This window comes from Tetrao urogallus (assembly GCF_951394365.1).
Source record: "Tetrao urogallus genome assembly, chromosome: 25".
Lineage (NCBI taxonomy): Eukaryota > Metazoa > Chordata > Aves > Galliformes > Phasianidae > Tetrao > Tetrao urogallus.
Genome location: NC_136838.1, coordinates 2,677,574 through 2,697,647, shown reverse-complemented (window position 1 = coordinate 2,697,647; position 20,074 = coordinate 2,677,574). Strand labels below are relative to the sequence as shown.

The following is a 20,074-nucleotide window of genomic DNA, read 5'->3' as shown; positions in this document are numbered from 1 at the left end:
AGCAGAGCTCAACTGCAAAGAACCACCCTGAGACACACATGTTCCACCTCCCATGAGAAGTGTGGGAGGACTCAAATGCAGCAGAACACCAGAACACAGACACAGCAACCACCACACGCCTGCAATGCCCCTGTTGTCTTCTGCTGAGGTATGGAGAAGCTGCTGAGAAGGGACCCAGCCTCCACCGGCAGCTCTCGCAAACCTGGTTATTGAAGGAGTGCAGCAGAACCCAGCAGATCAGAAACTCTCTGCGTGGCTTCACCAGAGCAACGAATGAGGAGAGCAAACTGCACTTCTCTGCGCTCACTGCTTGTCACTCACCTCCCCTTTCCCCCTCTGCCCACCCTCCTCCCCCAGGCGTGCAGCTGGATAACCAGGAGACAAAGCAGACTCCACTCCGTGCCCCACGCCTCACAAGACAGCCAAGCTGACAGCTGGGACCAGCACTGCACCCAGGGCACGTATTTCCATAGCAATTAGGTGATCAGCAAGCAGCTACTGAGGGGTTTTACAGCGGCATGAACACAAGCTGATAGGAATTCCCAATTACCACTTGATTCAGGAATACAGGGCAAGCTGCTTATGCAGATGAGTTTCTAAGAAGTAAATACAGGCTCTGTATCACAAGGAGAAGCAGTCATCTGAAGTGTCTGATACTTTATAATGAAAGCAAAGCGTATTTTAAAAGAAAAAAAGAAATGAAGAAGAGGCCATTCAGCAAGGGATCAGAAGCCCCAGGTAAATTATTTGCTGCCTTTCGACTTGGAGCAGGTTTCAGTGCTCACTATCGCAGCACTCAGATGCTGTTACTTCAGAGAAACCTTTTTCCTTGCTGGAAGGACAACAGCAACACTGCAAAAGAACTAAATAATAAGCAGAGTGATAATAAATAATAATAAACAAACAAACAAATAAATAAATAATAAACAGAGACAAGAATTGGGTCTGCAGTTCTCATAAGACAGAGGGTTACTTCCAACAAGAGGACCAGCAGCAGGACTTAAGGATCCTTATGGGTCCCTTCCAACCCAGGGTATTCCAGGATTCTGTATTCTGTGACCACAAATGCTCATCTCCCTTTGGCCGTGAGATCCACATCTGTGTAGCAGGTGGCAGAACAGACCTCCAAGCAAATAGGATGGTAGGCACTGGGTTAAAAGAAAGGCAGTGGTTTCATAAAAAACAAACTTGCTACCCTCTCGGGTCTGAAAGGTTGTTAGCAAACCAGCTCCTGACTGAGCAGGGGCTCTGGGCAAACACAGCATCACATCTTCCAACTGCCAGCCCAAGCTGAGCTCAGGAGAAGGCAGGAGGGAGAAAGGAGCAAGGTGCTGTGCTTGTATTTCCATCCATCGCCACGTGCTTCACTGTAGGGCACAAAGAAGCCCTGATTTCTCTCCACCTCGTGAAACATCAGAGGTAAGAAAAGCTGTACTGAAGTCTGGAGGTGGCAGCTTTTATCCTCACCCAAGAGGGAGACCTAAAATTCAGCACAAGAGTTGTTAGAGGGACAACTGAAGGCCTGGGAGTCCGTTTGGAGGTCAGCATTGGGCGGCCTACAAACAAAGGTGAGGTCTGGATCTGAAGACTTGCACACAAAAAAAGGCAAAACTACACCAAAACAACACTTTACCCAAGAAACGCTGCATTAACTACATCAAAACAGAGAGGAATTACAAGACAAGCACAGGCTCTGGTGTCCTATTAGGAAACGTGCCAGCAGAATAGCTCTGGACATAAAGGAGAATAAACAGAACCCATGCCAACAGAAGGAGTTAGCTGCAATCGCTCTCCTCATGTACCCAGCTGTATCTCAGGGTCAGGTTCTCCATACCTCCCCACATTTCTTCCAGTGGAAGCATAAGAACACACAACAAACTCTGAGAACACCAGCAGGCTTTGAGATACGCTCACAGAAGCCTTTAGTAGGGACGCAGTTCTGGTCCCTAGCATGGAAACACGTGCAGAAGGGGATTTTATGCATGTGGAGAAATGAGATACGCTGCCTGAAATCAGGCTGCCTCTTCAGGTGCTTGGTTTCACTGCTGGGAAGCCAGGGGATGTTGTGCCACAGGGACAATGCTGCACGCACACAAACACCCCTTCCTAAACCCGGCTGCACAGAGCAGCAGAGCCATCACCTTACAATGCTTTCCACCTCCACGTGAAGAGGTCAAAACTTTCACCCCCACGAGGTCAAAACGAAGTTCTGATCTACCAGTGAAACCAAAACGAGGGGCGTCGCTCAGCAAAACGCCTCTTTTCGGATGGATGTGAAGAGGAGCCTCCAGGCTGCCTTGGAGAGCCCTGAGATGGCAGCTCCTCGCAGGGCTGTAAGCTGAGCTGTGATCGGGCACTCCTGAAAAGGCAAACAGTTTTCACAAATACCTCAGAAACGGGGAATGGTCCCTGTGAGACACAAGAAGGTGAAGTTAACACCAACGCTACAACAATCGAGTTATTAAGGATTTACACAGCACCTCAGGGAACCACTGACTTAAAGCAGAAGACAGCTTTCAAAGTCACCCAAAACAACCATGCTATGATCAGCTGCTTTGGCAAAGAGCGCCTGGAAGCATCAACAAGACCAAAAAAAAAGCCAGATTCTCCTAAAAAGCCAAGGCGGGTTGTTTTCCTGGTTCTGGTCCTTCTGATTCTGGACAAGGAGGCCTCAGCTCTGAGGAAGGAGGCAGCAATTAGGAACTTGCAGTTATTGCAGTTTGTATCTCGAAACGGATGAGTTTGGTGGTCAAACTGCAGGCAGCAGCACCACGCCATGCTGGTAACGTGAGGTGCGTTCAGCAAAGGTGGGGAAGGTGGAAATTCACCTTGGGAGAGTGAAAATAAAAGCCTGTTTTATTTCGGTGTTGTCAGAACAGCCTTGTTAACAGCTTGCCTGTGTTCCTCATGCTGCTGCTTAGCAAATGGAGAAGCTTGGAGATTAGCAATAAATTATCACTGCTGGGAAATGATTTCAAGCTTTTCATCCGAAGCTCCTTGGAAAAGACAGCACAGAACAACCCAAAAAGGTTTTGCCAGTGGGCTGAGCTGCTGCTGCCCCTCAGCACTGAGCAGTGCAAAAGCAGGGGCAGTTTGGGGCTCATTGGTGAGGAGCCAAAGGAAAACTCCAACTATTAACACAACATCCAACCCCTAGGAAATAATTCACATGGAGGCGTTGCAAATACTGAGCAGGCCAGGAGGGCAGGTGAGAGGAGCTAAAGGAAACACTCCTTTCCCTTCATTGAAACCACAGCCCTCTGTAACTGCTAACTGTAATTATTGAAGTTAAATGATAGGAGCACAGATAACTCTGTACTGGTGGAGGGACACCAGCAGGGCAAGGGCTGGAGGCATTACTGAGGGGTAGATGCTGCTCCCTGTGCCCCTCGCAGTCTCGCTCCCTTTGAGGTATCAGAGCTTCAAAGTTCTGAACCAACAGCACCATTTCTTGAGCAGAAAAAAAAAAAAAGGCAACAAAAAAAGAAGCAAAAATGAGACAAAATCTGCTATTAGCAAGGCAAACTGAAGGCTGAGCAGCATCCATCGCAGTGATAAAGCAGGATGCAGCGCAGCCAGCACGGCAGGCTGGGGGCACTGAAGGGACCGGAGCTCATCCCTGCAGGGCACACACTGCTCTGCTTCTGAGGGAAAAGATGGAGCAGAAAGCATCCCCACCTTGCTGGATGAAAATAAGGCTGACTTCGAAGTGTAAATACCTCAGCATGGCTGAGTTTCAGAGACGAAGGAAAAAAGAAATGAATGCTTGGAGTGCTCGGGCGTCTTCCTTTCTCCCTGCTCAGTTCTGGCTTAAAAAGGCACTGGAGCAGTGTGGCCACAAGTAATCCTAGCCCTGACCCCTCACTCCCTCAGTTCTGCAGCCTTTCTCCTGCTTGCTTGAGATAAGTTATCTTCACAGCACCTGTCCCATCTCCGCAACCACCTGGAGTGAAGATCTCCCATTTAAGAAGCAAGATAACAAAACAATACTACCTGAACGCAGTCCCAGCCGCACAAACAGATGAAAAGAAAAGCACCTTTTTGGCTGTATCACATTGAAAAGCTTCAGCCATGACCTACAAAGGACCAACGCCAAAATCCAAACTGGTTTTCCAACCTGTCCAGCTTCAGCTCACGCAGAAGCCCAAATTAAAACAACTCACACACCTGCAGCTCCAGCCAGCACTGCCTGCTGCCCAGCAGGGCTCCTCTCCTAAAACACCAAGACACGAAAACCCTTCCGCAGCTCAACCCCCCCAGAGCAGAGCAGATCATTTGCACAGCCTGAGGATTTTAAAGGCGGGCACAGCTCAGAGGAGAGAGGTCCCAGGTTAAATGAATGGTGCCCATGTGAAGGAGGACACGCCTCCCCACATCCTGCAGCCCGCACAACACCACGAGCTCACTTCGCATTCAAGAACTTCCAAGAATTACCTGAGCTCCCCGTGGTTAACAAACACTGCAGGTATTTGTTCATGCTGCACTCGAGGCTCTCACCATCTGCTTGGCACTCCACAGGCTTCAGGCACAGCGCGCTGACCGTGTGCTGACACAGCACCTCTGGGCTGCAGCGATCATTAGGGCAGGACTTCCCAACCCCAAGTCCCGCCTTCCTTCACCCTCATCTCCTCCAGAGTCAGATTGGTTCGTGCTCCGGTTTCCACGGGGGCTTTCTGACTCTTTCTTCCCTTTTTTAGCTGCTATCACCCTGGGGGACTTCTTGTCCCCGCGATGCACGTTGCACAGATCGCCTCTTATCAGCAGGGTGGTTTCCCAAGCTGGGTGGTGCAGCAGCCCCACAGGGCCACCCAACGCCTCCCAGTGCTGCCAGCAGGAGGGCACGGGGCTGCAGGGCAGGGGCTGGCACGGCACGGCTCCTCAGGGCAGGCGGGCTGCTCCCAGTGCTGCTGTAGGAGCACCACGGGGCTCCCGCACCCAGGCTTTGGGAATCTCTGGATCAGTGAATTCTGTTTTCTGCTTCTCCGGCGCAAAGGCGGCACTGCAGCGCCTGGCTCGAGGATAAAAAGAATCACAGAACTGTAGGGGTTGGAAGGGACCTCCAGAGATCATCGGGTCCAACCCCCTGCCAAAGCAGTTCCTACACCAGGTCGGCATCCAGGCAGGTCTTGAACATCTCCAGAGCAGGAGACTCCACCACCTCCCTGGCAGCCTGTTCCAGTGCTCCTCCCCTCACTGCACAGCCGTTCCTTCGCACATTGGTGCAGAACTTCCTATGCTGCAGTTTCCAGCTGTTTCCCCTTGTCCTGTCTCCACTCACCACTGAAAAGAGCCTGGCCTCGCCATGCTGCCCCCCACACCTTAGATACTGATAGACCTGGATCAGGTCCCCTCTCAGTCTCCTCTTCTCAAGGCTGAACAGACCCAGTTCACTCAGCCTTTCCTCACAGGAGAGATGCTCCAGGCCCTTCACCATCTTCACGGCCCTCCGCTGGACTCTTTCCAAGAGATCCCTGTCTACAGAGGAAGCATTTAAATGTCAGGGAAGATGCTCCACGTGGATTAAGAAATCCTTCAGCAGCAAAGGAATCCCTGCAACGTGCAGAGGGGAACGTGGGGAGCCTGCACAGCCAGCGCCTCAAGGATACGGGGAGACCACTGCGCCTCGAGCGTCCCAAATCCTCCCTGCTGCTCCATTTCCTGGTGTGCTGCTGCTCCCCTGGGATGGGGAGAGAGATCAGTGCAGAAACACCTCAAGGCAGCACTCTGCCCCACTGCCCCCAGCAGAACCCCGACACGAGGAGCAGCTGTGTGCCCTCCTGTAGCCAACCGCCAGGTCCACGACAAGAAACCCCCAACTGCTGGCAGGATGCTACACTGATTTACATGAGAAGACAGATCCTGATCTCACCATTAAGTCTATTTTCTATTTCTCATTTCAAAACTCGCCGTTAAAAACACCCACCAGCAGCATTTTGGTAATTACTGTCCTACAAATTAAGAAAAAAAAAAACATCTCAGCCCCAGCAATGCCCCACGCACAGCTCATGGAGGGGACTCGGGAAGATACACCAAGCTCACAGGTCCCACTTCTGCTCCTTCCATCTCCCTGTAGCAAAGGCAATAGTAACAGCTCTTCCCCACAAGAAGCTGACCTCAAACAGCAGCTACAGGAGAGATAACATCTGTTAAAGACCTCTTTCATTCATTACACGGTGCAAACCAGCACTGTATGTCACACAGAGGGAAGGCCAGCCACTGTTCAGAGGCTGCTCCCATAGAGCTGGGATTTACCAAGCAGCCCCTCAATAACTAAGGAGGAACATGGCATGAACAGCAGACAGCATCCCTGGCCCTGCAGTGACGCATGAGCTGAGCATGATTAAAGTCAGGTTTTAAAAAGCCACTTCAGGTTTCAACAAGTGTCATTTTGTGTAGTGCTTCACACCCAGCACCATCCCAAGCCACTGGTTTTAGGCTGAAGGCAACCAAGATAAACACTGCCAAGCCCTTGCTGCCCTGGTGATGGCAGCAATAGAACGGAGCAGATGAGCCCAAGAACTCTGCAATCGACTCAAGCAACAGCAGCCACACAGCATTAAGGCTGCTGAGCTGTGGGGCTCGCACCAGAAATGGCTGTGAGATGGAGTGTCACCAGACAGCACACAGACACCTTTCAAACAGATCTGATCGGTAAAGCTTTGCCCATCCAAACAGAAAATGTGTGCTGCAAGAAAGCTTCAGACCGGAGGAGCAGCCTGCCCCCAGCCCCCAGCCCAGCGCTGCCCCCAGCCCAGCGCTGCCCCCAGCCCAGCGCTGCCCCCAGCCCAGCGCTGCCCCCAGCCCAGCGCTGCCCCCAGCCCAGCGCTGCCCCCAGCCCAGCGCTGCCCCCAGCCCAGCGCTGCCCCCAGCCCAGCGCTGCCCCCAGCCCAGCGCTGCCCCCAGCCCAGCGCTGCCCCCAGCCCAGCGCTGCCCCCAGCCCAGCGCTCCAAGGCTGAAGGCCTCACTCCTCCCGGCAGCACCGGGATCAGCACACAGAGCAGCTCGGCTCTGCAGGCCTGGCTGTGGCTTCCTGCTCCGGGCTCAGATCCCATCCACTTCTCAAGCATCTCCTGGCAGCTCCTTCCAAATCTGCTGTGCCCAAGAGCTGGGTTTCCTTACGGTATTTGCAAAGTGCTGCATTATGCTTCTTTTATGCCTTTCAGCATACTCAGGACCTAGACTTTAAAGCCAGACCTATTTTTCTCCTCTGCAGCTTGAAGAGACGCTTTTAGGACAGGAGGCAGCCCTTCCCTCCCACTTACACGGCCCGCTTTCAAAGCACTTCACACACGTTCGATAAGCTTTTCATCCTGCTCTGAAGCAGGTGGATTTCAGTCACTTCAGAGCTGGAAAAACCACTTCAGCCCCAGTCAGGATGAAAACTTTCAGCCTGCGGATTCGCAGCCCTTTACAGGCTCAGGTCCCACCTCCCAGCCCTGCTGAAGAATCACAGATCATCTGTTACAGCGCTGCGCACCTCGAGGAGTGTGGAATGGTGACAAGGAGAAGTGGGGACAGCACTGCACTGCCCACGTCCCCCTTCCCCAGCCCTCTGGGCTCTGCCTGGCACACATCCCCAGCCTCCATCACACCTCCACTCCTCCCGTTTTCAAAAGCTACTTCAAAGCTACAGAAGATCTACCAAGAGTTTTGGGGTTATTGCCAGTCCTAAGGTGATCCTCAAACATCAAAGCAAACACCAGCACGGAATCAATACGCTTCACAGGCTGGTTCTTTAGATGTTATCCTTTTTTCTAGGCTCTCCCCCCTCCCCCCCCCAAAAAAAAACAACCCACAGATCTGCACTGCAGCTCTTGGTGGAGGAACCACCTGCTTTGGTTAAAAAAAAAAGAAAAGGTTTTAAAGCACTGAGCAATGTAATTAAATAGGTCAAAAATGCACTGCAGCAGGGCTACTTCAAAACAAGAGAAGCAGCTTTGCTGGCTGGGAGCAACCTGCTCTCCACAAGATGGTTGCCTGGTTGCCAGTGAAACTCCAACACCCCCTAGTGTAGATTTTAAACACATCTCCCAGTCTGCACGGCTTCAGATGGAGGGAAGGACAGCACCTCTGCATCTGAAGCCATCAAATGATGCTCAGCCACACCAAGAGCACCCCACAAACGTTCTACAGACACCAGGCACCTTGCACAGCACCCCACATCCCTTCAAAAGGCCAACACTTGGCAGCAGCGTCACCATTTCTTTCCCATCTCTCGGCCTAAATGAGCACAGAAAAAAGGGCTGAAGCCCAACCCGAGCAGAGGCAGAATTTGCAGAGCTGTGGTTGCAAACGCCAAATAAACCTCTCTCCCACCCCAAAAACACTGATTCCTGGGGCACTAATGCATGCAAGCCTGTATTAACACAAGCAGGATTTCTCTCATTGCCACTCATGTGGTGCTCAAGGCCATGATTTAGCCGTAGGTTATTAGGGGAGCACAGCTAGGTTGTGGTTGGACTTGATCTTTAAGGCCTTTTCCATCCTGAGCAATTCTATGATTTGCTTTTTACTCACTATGAGAAGCTGTGCAAACTTCCCAGATGCACCAAGGAGGTTTTTAACTGAAGACCAACCTTCGCTTCCCCATTTCATAAGCAAAAAACCCTGAAACTATTAAAAATAATAAAAAAAAAAATCCACCAAAAAAAAAAAACAACCCCAAACCCACAGCACTGGATTTATTTAGTGCAGCAGCAGCATCTGTTCCAGGTGGCAGAGCAAAATGAGCAAAACCTCGTTCCAGAAGTGACAGTCTGCAGATATTTAAAGGCACCAAAATAATATGCCAACAGGTAATGACAGCATCAAGCACACGGAGCACCTCCCCCGAGGAGCTCTAATGGAGCTTTGCAGATCGTTTTTATCGTACTGTGCGTGTCTGACTGTGACAGCTCTGGATGTGCTGCTTTTATTTCACATTAAACCACTGCCAGGGTAAGATGATTCGGTAATGGGGAGATAAGAGCAATTGTTAATCTTCCAAGTATGTGAAAAACCCCAAACTTCGACAACTTGGGCTTAAAGACTTTAAGGCCGTACATGCTAGCCTTAAAATAAGAAAGCAAACAGCATTCTTCTGGGGAGAAGAACACAGGCTTTTCTCTGCAAGAAAACAAGCAGATCAGAGAATAATGACTAAGGAAAATGAGAGATGCTGGAAGGACTGAGCAGAACAACAGCTATCTGTTCTGTAGCCAAGCTCCATCTGAGAAAGCTGGCAGAGCTCTACACCTCACCGAGGCCCTTTTGGGGCTCCCCACAGGTCGTCACAGGGCAGGACCGGCTGTCAGCCACCAGACCAGGCCAGACAGAGCTGCAGCCCCACAGTACTGCAGAAGGGCTGTGACAGCTGCCGTGTGAGCTGTGCGCCTGGAGGGCCAGGAAAAGGCACGGGAATAGAGCTGTGACACAGACAGGCTGTCCTCAGGCGGCAGTTATTTCACAAAGCTGCTCCTCGGGGTCAGGAGGAAGATGGCTGCAGCCATAGGATGCCCGGGGTCGGGAAGGACCCAAATCCCCCCAGCCCCGTGCAGTGGGCAGAGATCAGGAGCCCAAAGCCGTGAACCCACGCACTCCCAGCGCTGTGGGGCACCCACCTCCGTGCACAGAACCTCACCGCCCCGAGCACGTAAACAGCCCTCCTTCCCCATGGCTTTACCCAGCACCGAGCCGCCGCCCCTCACCCCACCGCTCCAGGCCTCGGCAAGAAACCCGAACGACACCAAAACGCCGCAACGAGAACCGCCCGGAGCCGCAGCCTCCCCTCACGGGGCCGCTCCGTGGAAAAGGAAGGCGGCAAGGTTCGGTTCCTGCGGCCCGGCCCGTACCTGCGCCGAGGCCCAGCGCGCCGCCCGCCCCGTGAGCTCCGCACCGCGCCGCCGCGACCGGAGGATGCCGGAAATGGCAGTAGGGCCGACGGCACGGCGGACCCTCCGCGGCGGTGAGGAAAGGGCAGTCGATACCGCGGAAGTAACCGGTGGACCGCAGCATCCCGCCGGCCGCGGGGCGGGGAGCGGAGACGGCGCCTCCGCCTCACACCGCCGCCATCTTGGAGGCGCCGGGCCCGGCGGCGGGAAGGACCCCTGGAGACGCCGCTGCCCGCACAGAGCTGTCCGCGGCGCTGCCTGAGCCGGGAAAAGGGCGGGAACGGGGTGGGGAAAAGGGCGGGAACGGCAGCAAAATGGCGGTTGTCGTCTCAGTCAGCCCTCGTGTCCCTCCACGTGCAGACGGGGGTTGAGTTATGCGTGCAGAGTGAGGGATGGGAAGCTGGGAGCAGCTTGTAGAATGGAGCCTGGCGGTTGTGGTCTGCTCAGGAGGAGCTCAGGGAGCGTAACTGTAACCAACCTCAAGCATAACCATGATCCTAAACCCTAACCATAACCAACCTCAACCATAACCATGATCCTAAACCTTAACCATAACCAACCTCAACCATAACCATGATCCTAAACCTTAACCATAACCAACCTCAACCATAACCATGATCCTAAACCTTAACCATAACCAACCTCAACCATAACCATGATCCTAAACCCTAACCATAACCAACCTCAACCATAACCATGATCCTAAACCCTAACCATAACCAACCTCAACCATAACCATGATCCTAAACCTTAACCATAACCAACCTCAACCATAACCATGATCCTAAACCTTAACCATAACCAACCTCAACCATAACCATGATCCTAAACCCTAACCATAACCAACCTCAACCATAACCATGATCCTAAACCTTAACCATAACCAACCTCAAGCATAACCGTGATCCTAAACCCTAACCATAACCAACCTCAACCATAACCATGATCCTAAACCATAACCATGACCAACCTCAACCATAACTGTGATCCTGAACCCTACCCATAACCAACCTCAACCATAACCATGATCCTAAACCATAACCCCTGCCCAAAACCAGAGCTATTATAACACTAATCCTAACCCAGCCCCACAACCAGCCATAACCCTGACCTTAATGCAGTAACCCAAATCCAAGCCCCAGCCCTGATCCTAACAAAAAGTCACATAACTGTACTCCTAACTCTGCCCCAAACCCTAACAGCTTAACCCTAACTGTAGCCGTACCCTAACCCTAACAACACCAATAACTCTAAACCCAACACCTCCCCAAACCTGACCCCTAATCCTAACTCTAACCCTGACCGTAACCAGAAACCCAATAACCCTAATCCTAACCCTAAAAACATTAACCCTGACCCCCCATCTCTTCATCCTAAACCCTCCCCATAGCCCCTAATCCGGACTGAACCCCTATGATTAACCACAGCCTAACAACCCTGACCCTATCAAGAGCCCTGATATCCCTGATGTAACCCTAACCTGAATACTATAGCCCCTAAAATGAACTCCTAATCCTAAACCACAACCCTGACGGAACCCCGTATCTCTATTAATGACGCCACCTCAACAACGGCCCCAAAAAGAGCCGCCATCAGAACACGGCAGCCATCCCCATCCTTCCTAAGCCGCCTCCAGGGCTGCTCCATGCGTGCAGCCCACAGCCCCGCTCCCCACATCCCCCCCAAAAAAGACAGCGTTTCCATTTTTATGTCAAAGAGAAACGTTTATTGAGTGCAACTTCAGCTCATTTTTATGTCAGAGAGAAACGTTTACTGAGTGCAACTTCAGCTCACGCAGAAACGCTGAGCGCCGCCGTTTCTGTGCCTCTATGATCCCCACCTCCATCGTGCTCAGCTCAGGTGAAGACGAGGGAATATAAAGTAAAGCCACGCACACACAGATGTGTATAAATATAAAGAGTTGAGGGGAAATCCTCGTGTTTGGGTCACTGGGAGGTTTTCATGTTGCAAATCTCTGCTTGATGTTCCTGCGGTCTCAGCACAACCCCAGGGCGCAGGAATGGTGTCACCAGAGTTTGTAAGGCTGTGAAGAGAGGGGGAAATGGGTGGGAAGTGGGAAAGAGGAGAGAAAAAGGAAGAAGAGGAAGGGGGAAAGAAAAAGGGAAATGGAAAGAGGAAAGAAAAGGGAAAAAGAGGAAGGGGGAAAGAAAAAGGGAAATGGAAAGAGGAAAGAAAAGGGAAAAAGAGGAAGGGGGAAAGAAAAAGGGAAATGGGAAAGAGGAAAGAAAAGGGAAAAAGAGGAAGGGGGAAAGAAAAAGGGAAATGGAAAGAGGAAAGAAAAGGGAAAAAGAGGAAGGGGGAAAGAAAAAGGGAAATGGGAAAGAGGAAAGAAAAGGGAAAAAGAGGAAGGGGGAAAGAAAAAGGGAAATGGGAAAGAGGAAAGAAAAGGGAAAATGGAAATGGAAAAGTGGAAAGGGAAAAAGGAAAAGGGAAAAGGGAAAAGGAGAATGGAAATGGGAAAAGGGAATAGGAAGAGGGAAAAGGGAAAGGGAAAATGGAAATGGGAGTAGGAAAAGGGAAAGGGGGAATGGGGAAAGGGAAAAGGAGAATGGGAATGGGAAAAGGGAATAGAAAAGGGAAAAGGGAAAGGGAAAATGGAAATGGGAAAAAGGAATAGGGAAAGGGGAAAGGGAAGAAGGAAAAGGGAAAAGAAGGAGAAAAGGGAAATGGAAGAGGGAAAGTGGAAAAAGAAGAGGGAAAGAAAAAGGAAAGGGAAAATAGAAGAGGGGAAAGGGAAAGGGGGAAAGAAAAATGGAAAAGAGAAAAGGGGGATACGGAAAGGGAAAAAGGAGAGGGAACAAAAAGAAAAGTGAAAGGGGAAAGGGAAAAAGCTTGGAGAAAGGGTGATTTCTCAGAGCTGCCAAAACATCGTCCTGCAGGGCCAGGGATGAGCTATTCAGCACAGGGCTGCATGTCCCATTCCCCCGCCCCGGTCCCCCCAGCGAGCATCCCTGCAACCCTTTGGATGCCCCCAGCCCCCAGGGATGCTCCCGGCACCCCCAGCCCCACAGGCTCCTTGTCCGGACGTATCGCTGCAGGGCCGTGGCAGCCCGTGGGCCTCCCTTCACCGTCCCAGCCTCCAGGCATCGCTCAGGCATAGGATGACAAAGGGAAGCTCACGGGAGCGAGGGGCTGCACTGCTCCGCGGATAGCGAGCGCTCCTGCAGAGGGAGGAGAGAAGTGAGGCGGGAGGGGAGCGGGGCTGTGGGGATCCCCCAAACCGCTCTGCTTCCATAGGAGGTGAGCTCAGGGCCACCCCGCAGCCCAGGGGTTGGTTTGGGACGTGGGGGTGGGCAGTGCTGGGTTCCGAGGGGTTGGGTGTTGAGTGCAGGTTTGCAAAGCAAAGCAGAGGGAGTGGGGGCAGTGAAGGGCAGCGTGGGGGAATGTGTGCATCTGCAGCCATGTGGGTGCAGTCTGTGCAGCTGAGCTCACCTGCCTGTCCTGCAGTGGTGCGTGCCTGCATGCACACGAGTGGTGCCCCATGCCTGCAGACCCCACAGGGCTCCCCAAAGCCACCCCCATCCCCATGCTGCGCCCCCGTCCCACCAAGGCCTCTCTCTGGGTGCAGCCATGGGCACGGGGATGCTCACGATGCTGTCCCCACCCCAGCCAGCCCTGCCAGCCCCATCGTTGCCTCACTCACCTGGTGCTGCTGCTGAGCCAGGTGCTGCTGCGGAGCATCCTTGTCCTCTCCTTTCCCCTTCCATCTCCATCCCATCCGGCGCTGTGCTGAGCCCCTCGCCCTGCTCTCCCTCCTCTGTCCTCCTCCCCACTCCCAACCTGAGCGCTACGGGCCCCGTCCCCGCCATCCTTTTATACCATCTTTGTTCATATGACAAGCACGTGGAAAAAAAAAACAGAGCAGAGCTCGGAAAAAAAGCTCCTTAAGACGCTTTAATTCGGTTTCCTGGATCCCATGACTGAGCTGGGACTGTGAGCGGGGTCCCATGACCACAGCACGCAGGCCCTGGCCATCAAAAGGCTCCTTTATGCCCCAAAGACTTAAACCCCTCTTGGCTGAGACCCCCAGGCTCCCCAAGCCCAGCCTGAGCTGCATCCCCCCCCCCACCTGGGGATGCGTCCCATTGCCCTGTTTGTGGGGATGCTGTGCACGGGACCCCTGAGGTGGGTCTGGCTCCTGCACTGTGGGGACCCCACACCTCCCTCCTTCCATCACTGTGAGCAGCATCGGGCCCAGCCCCACAGCCCACTGATGGGAGTCCACACAGCCCACACCTCCCACTTGGCTCTGGACTTTAGGGGCAGGGCTGAACTTTTTTGCTCTTCTTTTTGAACTCCAGACACCACAAACGCAGCCACAATTTGCCCTGAGGTCCTCCCCCACCCCCCCCCCCAGGAACCCAACCCCCCCGAGGCATCCTGCCGGCGATGCGGGGCTGCTCCAAAGCACCCACAGCTCAACAGGCAGCACTAAGAGGATAAAAATACACCCGGCGCACACAACAACGCCTCTGTGTCGGGATTAGGGCGCTGCTCCAGCCCCGCTCCTCGGGGTCAGGGAATGGGGAGCAGGGCTGAGTGAGCACAGTGCTTCCAGCACACGTGAAACCGTGGCTTAACGACCGCCCGGCACCTGTGGGTGGCACAGGGGGCTCTGGGGGGGGGAAAAGAGGGGTTTGTGGGAGCAGGGACCCCTGTGGTCCCACCTGAGCCCTAAACAAAAGGCACACAGCAGTGCTCTGAGCGTGAGGCCCAGGGCAGCTTAGTGAGATTATTGCTCCTCACATGAGCCCTCAGCCCCACAGCAGGGAGGAGGGGATGGGGAAATGGCTTGGGAGCCCCACACGAGGATTTGCTGCCCCATAGGCCGGTGCAGGATGATTTCAGGGCTGTTCCCACATGCTCCTTTCATCACCTGCTGGTGCCGCAGGGCTGGAGCTGGGGATGAGTTCAGGGCCCAGCAGACACACAGCTCAGCCGGGAGAGCAGGGGATCAGAGCCCCAGCCCCCAGCAGAAGGGCAACACGGGTAAAACTCTAAACCTCAGCTCTTTATTTGGTGCCTGGTTTCCTCACCCCGCTCTGAGGGGACGGAGAGGGAAGGAGTGTCACAGAAAGGACCTGAACACAGGGAGTGTTCCAAGAAGGCAGAGCGGGGCTGAGCAGAGGGCTGTGAGGTGGGGGGGCACCTCCTCCACGCATCCCCAATCCCCCTCTATGGGGCCACAGCTCTGCCCCAGGCAAGGAGCAGCAGCAGGCATCTGCTGCAACCAGCACAGAAGGAGCTGCGCCCTCCTCCGCCACGCAGTGACACCGGGGACAGGCTCACCCTGCGGCTGCTCCCAGCCCAACTCGCCTTATTGCTACAGTAGGAGCAGCAGAGCAGCCGGGAGGAATTCAACAGTTCACTGTTTCAGAAGAGGGGATGAGGACGTGTCCGAAGCTGAAGATTCACCATCAGGAGGGGCTCCGCTCTGCCCAGCGGGGAAGGAGGAGCGAGCTGCCCTCTCCAACCTGCCCAGCTGTGATGCCAGCAGCACCGGGTGACGCAGGGAGGGAGGAGAGCTGTGCTGCACCCCAGAGGAAACGCACTGTCCGCTCGAGGCTCCCGAGGCTGGGGCTGTAGAAACCCACCGTGCCTCCAGCAGCAGGGACTGGGAGCGCTGGGAGAGCTGGACGAACACGCGACAGCCCCCCACCCTGCCCCATCCTCCAGCTAGTTGCGTTGGCTGGCCAGCTCCTGGGAGATGAATTTCCGAAGGCGCTCGAGGTACTGGCTGTAGAGTTCAATGTCATTGTGCCCGGCCCCATCCACCCACAGTGGCTCCACAGCTTTGGGACAGCGTTCAAAGAGAGCCAGGCCGTGGGAGAAGTCGATGACTTCATCCTCGGTGCCATGGATGATGAGGACAGGAGAGGTGATTTTGGAGATCTTCTCAATGCTGCCAAGAAAGTGGAAGGGGAGAGATGACAAAAGGGGGTGAGTGCAGGGATCGAGGCAGCCCTCCTGCCCCCTAAAGCACAGCCCCCCGGGGAAAGGCAGCAGGAAATGCTCTTTGATCGCAGCCGAGCACGGGGACGTGGAGCTTCTGCCAGCGCTGAGATCGCCGCCACAGCAACAGCTGAGGACAAGAGAGCAATGACAGCAGCCCCGTGGGACCCAGGCAGGGCCGAGGGAAACGGCCTCTGGACACTGCGACCCTGTGTGGGGATCAACCTGGCAACGAGGCCCTTCCCATCCCAGTCCCCAGGGCCCAAAGGCCAAGTGAGGCCATCGGGATGCAGTGTGTGGGCTGGCGGCTCCCGGCCGCACTGTGCAGCTCAGGGACCGTCCTGCTGGCCCGGCTGCAGGGGAGAGAGGCAAAGCAAGAGCTCGCTGCACCCCTGCCTGCAGGCACCACCTCTGCCCTCCTCAGGGTGGGGGGAAAAATGCCCCAAATACTGGTGGGAGAGACCTGCACCCAGGGGGGCAGGGAGGTAGCTGGTGGGAAGGAATGAAAGCACAGCATGGCTGGGAGGTGACACCACCAGGGAATGCCAGGAGCCCTCAGGACGGGTTACAGGTCCCAGCATGGGGACCACGTGTAACACAGGAGGGTCCTGGGGGGCAATTTAAGGCCATCCCTGATTTTCCCCATAACCCCTCTGCACAGACAGGGCTGGCACCCAGGACTGACCCCAGTCCCTCCTCCTCAGGCACTCACTTGGGGAAGGCATCAAACCAGTAGGTCTTCTTGGTCTCAGGGAAGGCGACTCTCATGCCGGAGGTGAGCGGGGAGTGGAGCACGATGGCAGCGCACTCATAGCGGGACGCCAGGTCAACGGTGGGCACTGTGCCGATGCTCTGTCCATACAAAATGATGTTCTCCGGGCTGATCCCATACCTGGAGGAGGAGAGGGCAGGGCCCGAGCATCAGCAACGCTGCCATCGCCAGGAGCTGCAGCCCAGGCCTCACCCTGCGCTGGTCACAGCACGCTGCAGAGTGCAAACGGGGCTCCGTCCCCTCTGCCTTCCCTCAGCTCTTCCAGGCTGGGCACGAAGCAGCTGCTCTGCTCCCGCAGCTGCTTGCAAACACTGTAGCAATTAGCGTTAATTAAGAGTTGCACATTGTTTTCCCAGACACGGTGCTGACCTCGGGGAATGCACGTCTAGGAGACAGAGGGGCCGTCCCCACCATGGCCCCTGGGAGCAGCCTGGGCTCCCAGAAGAGCCGTGGGGCGTCAGGGCTCAGCCTCAACGGGAGCAGGGCTATGGGGGAGGAGGGGGACACACAGCCCTGCAGGGCAGCACACAGCTCCTGTGCGAGCCAGGAGTGCCTGCAGGGGTAAGGAGGGGTAAGGTGTAGGGAACCTGCTTTGGCAGGGGGGTTGGACTCGATGATCTCTGGAAGTCCCTTCCAACCCCTACAATGCTGTGATTCCGTGAGGCACAGGGCTGCAGCGGGTGAGATGGAACACGGTGCGTGCCAGCGGTGGGGAGCACCACACCTCCGTGACACTGAGCACCACTGAGCAAGGTCAGACCCCGCAGCATCCAGGCCCGCCCCCCACAACAGCCTTCCGGCCCCCCCTTCCCGTTACCAGCATCCCAGGCCCCTCTCAGGGACGTTTCCTGTTTTCCAGAGCTCCGTCCTGACGGGTTCTTCCTGCAGCCCAGCCCCCCCAGCCCCACACCGCAGCCACCTCCGTGCTCATCACTGCAGCACGGCAGCGACAGCCGGCATCCCACCTCCCGCACCCACAGGGGAGGGGACGACAAACGACCACCATCAGCACAGGAGCAGCAGCACAGCGCTCAGCCCCTGTCCTGCCCAGCTCACCGCGTCCGCAGCGCCTGCCACGCCGCGTCGATGTCGGAGTAGAGGTTCCTCTCGGAGGGTTTCCCCGTGCTCGCGCCGTAGCCCGAGTAATCGTAGGAGAAGATGTTGCAGTTGATGCGCGTGCCCAGCCCGATGTAGAAGCTGCTCATCTGCCCCAGGTCCACTGCGTTGCCGTGGGAGAAGAGCACCGTGTACCTGCAGCGCCGGATGGGTGCGGAGGGTTAATTTAGGGGCTGAAACCGCAGCGCGTAAAGGGACGGAGGAACGGCCTTGGGATGCTCCCAGCCCTGGAGATGCCCTGACTTTCCTCGCCGCTGGGGCTTGCTACCAGCAGAAACCAGAGGCACGATGCCTCGGTTGGAGTTTTTGAGTCTATTTTTGGTTAAAAATAAAATGTAAAAGCTCGCGATTTGGGGCCGTTTGCCCGATGGGGATTTTAAGTAATAATTCTGACAGCAGATTTTTTTTCTCTCCTGAGTCTGGCAAGACACCAGGCCTTGGGAGAGAAGTGAATTGTGGGAGTGACAAGGCACAAGAAATTTCCACCATAAGGGGAAAAACAATGTTCATCATCAAAATTAACACGAACGGCGTGCTGATGGAAGCTCAGCTCTCCTCTGCTGGGGGAGGCAGCACGGCCCACTCCTCCCTGAACCCCTCACAAGGGGGGAGACGCCTCTGATTCAGCACCTTTCAGCTCCCAACGCCTGGTGATCAGAGAGCAGAGAGGACACGCAGCACTACAGCGGGGTGAGGGGGAACTCAGCCCCTCCATCCAGGAGCAGAGAGGGAAAACACGGCGCTTTACAGCGCAAGAAACGTCCAGCAGAGCTAAAGCACGAGGACAGCAGGCTGAGGGAGCCTGGAAAGCGGGCCCACAGCTCAGCCCCAGCAGCTGGATGCTACCGGACCACCCCACCGTGGGGATCAAGTGATCCCTGGCAGGAAGGCAGCAGCAGGATGGAGACGGGACCTTCCTGGGCCTGTGTGTCATTCACCACTTCCGCAGGCAGATGGGGAGCAGGCCAGCAGCGGATGTGCAGGCAGAGCAATCCTGTGGCTGTTTCCTCTCTCTGGAGACACGCAGCAGGACAGGACGGGAGCAGACATCCCCACCAGGCAGCCTGGATGTGCCAGGTACACCTGCAGGCGCAGCGCTCTGCGTTGCGTGGGGCCACGCAGGGTGACGCAGGCTTTGCAAAGCCCAAACTTTGCTCTGCCCCACTCCACATCTGGGCCTCCTGCAGGCAGCGGTGGCACAGCGCCGTCACAGCACCGACAGTCCGTGCACGTGCAGCTCTGCAGCTCCATGCGTGCTGTTGACGCAGGGAGCAGCTGCTGTGCTCCCCCCAGCACCCACCCAACCCAGGGGTCTCCGGCCCACACCCCGCACTGCCCCTCGCCAGCTGTCCCAGCAGATCCCAGCAAGCTGCCATGGATTCCTGGAGGCTCCAAGCAAAGCATCTCACTCTGCTTTCCATGGGCGGACACATTCCCACAGCCCCTCAGACTCCGCGTCCTCCCTTCCCTATAGAATGATTCCAAATCGAGCTCTTCCTCCCTTACAGACCTATGGTGCTTTGTGGCGAGCTCTACCTAAATCCCTTCTGGCTTCCAATCCTATTGCTCTTCTCTTTGTAAAAATCAACCTTGCCCAGTAAGTGAGAGAACCACGCAAACACAGCTTGCCTCAGGGCTGCAGGTGTTCCTGGCTGAGGTCTGCAGACCATCCCCGTGGTCTCCGTAGGGCCAGGGGCTCGCCTGGGCTCTACAGAAGCTTTGCACAGACGCCGAGCACGCAACCGGAGCGTGACATCACCAGTGTGACATCAGAAGGGCACCTCGAGGACAGCAAGCCAGGAGGGGACGCCGAGGTCCCCATAGCCTGCGGCTGCGCCCCAACTCCCTCCCTCAACCTGTTCAGTCCCATTCCCAGTTCCAGCCACAAGCCAAACAGGTTCCAGGAGCTGAGCTCACCCGCACTGCAGGGCACCTCCGAGCCCCACAGCGCGGCGCCGGGTCGGGCAGGGCAGGGAGGTGGCAGCCGGCAGGAGCCCCGCGCCCACCACTCACCTGGCTCCTGGCACACAGCGGACGTACATGCAGCCGATGCGGTTCCCTCGGCTGCTTTTGGTGACAAACACCTCGATGTTGTCCAGCTCTCGTTGGGAGTACTGGAAATCCGCCCGGTCCTTCAAATGCAGCTTCCACCTCCCCGCAGCGCCGCCTCGGAGGGATCCGGTGCTGGTGCTGCCGATGGGCTCCGGCTCGGGGACCACAGCGTAGGTGGGCTCTGGGGGGAGGAAGGCCAGCTTGGCGGCGATGCGGCTGGGGCAGGGAGGGCAGCAGAAGAGGCAGCAGAGCTGGCTGATCGACAGCCCGTTCATGACGGCGGATTCAAGGC

General features: G+C 55.4%; 2 protein-coding genes across 2 annotated transcripts in view; both read right to left on the bottom strand.

The window, feature by feature from the left end:
- REXO1 (RNA exonuclease 1 homolog) overlaps positions 1 to 9,993 on the bottom strand; it is a gene marked incomplete at both ends in the record, with an annotated part of 31,438 nt that extends 21,445 nt beyond the window's left edge. The window contains one exon of the mRNA XM_079546877.1: positions 9,831 to 9,993. Within this exon, the coding sequence (XP_079403003.1) occupies positions 9,831 to 9,993 (163 nt within the window). The remainder of the gene's footprint in view (positions 1 to 9,830) is intronic.
- A 5,573-nt stretch (positions 9,994 to 15,566) lies between these two features.
- Positions 15,567 to 20,057, bottom strand: ABHD17A (abhydrolase domain containing 17A, depalmitoylase; the record flags this gene model as incomplete). Its single annotated transcript, XM_079546874.1, has 4 exons — positions 15,567 to 15,792; positions 16,555 to 16,734; positions 17,671 to 17,865; positions 19,744 to 20,057. 4 exons carry the CDS (start codon positions 20,055 to 20,057, stop codon positions 15,567 to 15,569), a joined length of 915 nt encoding a protein of 304 aa, XP_079403000.1.
- Between the last annotated feature and the right edge of the window lie 17 nt (positions 20,058 to 20,074).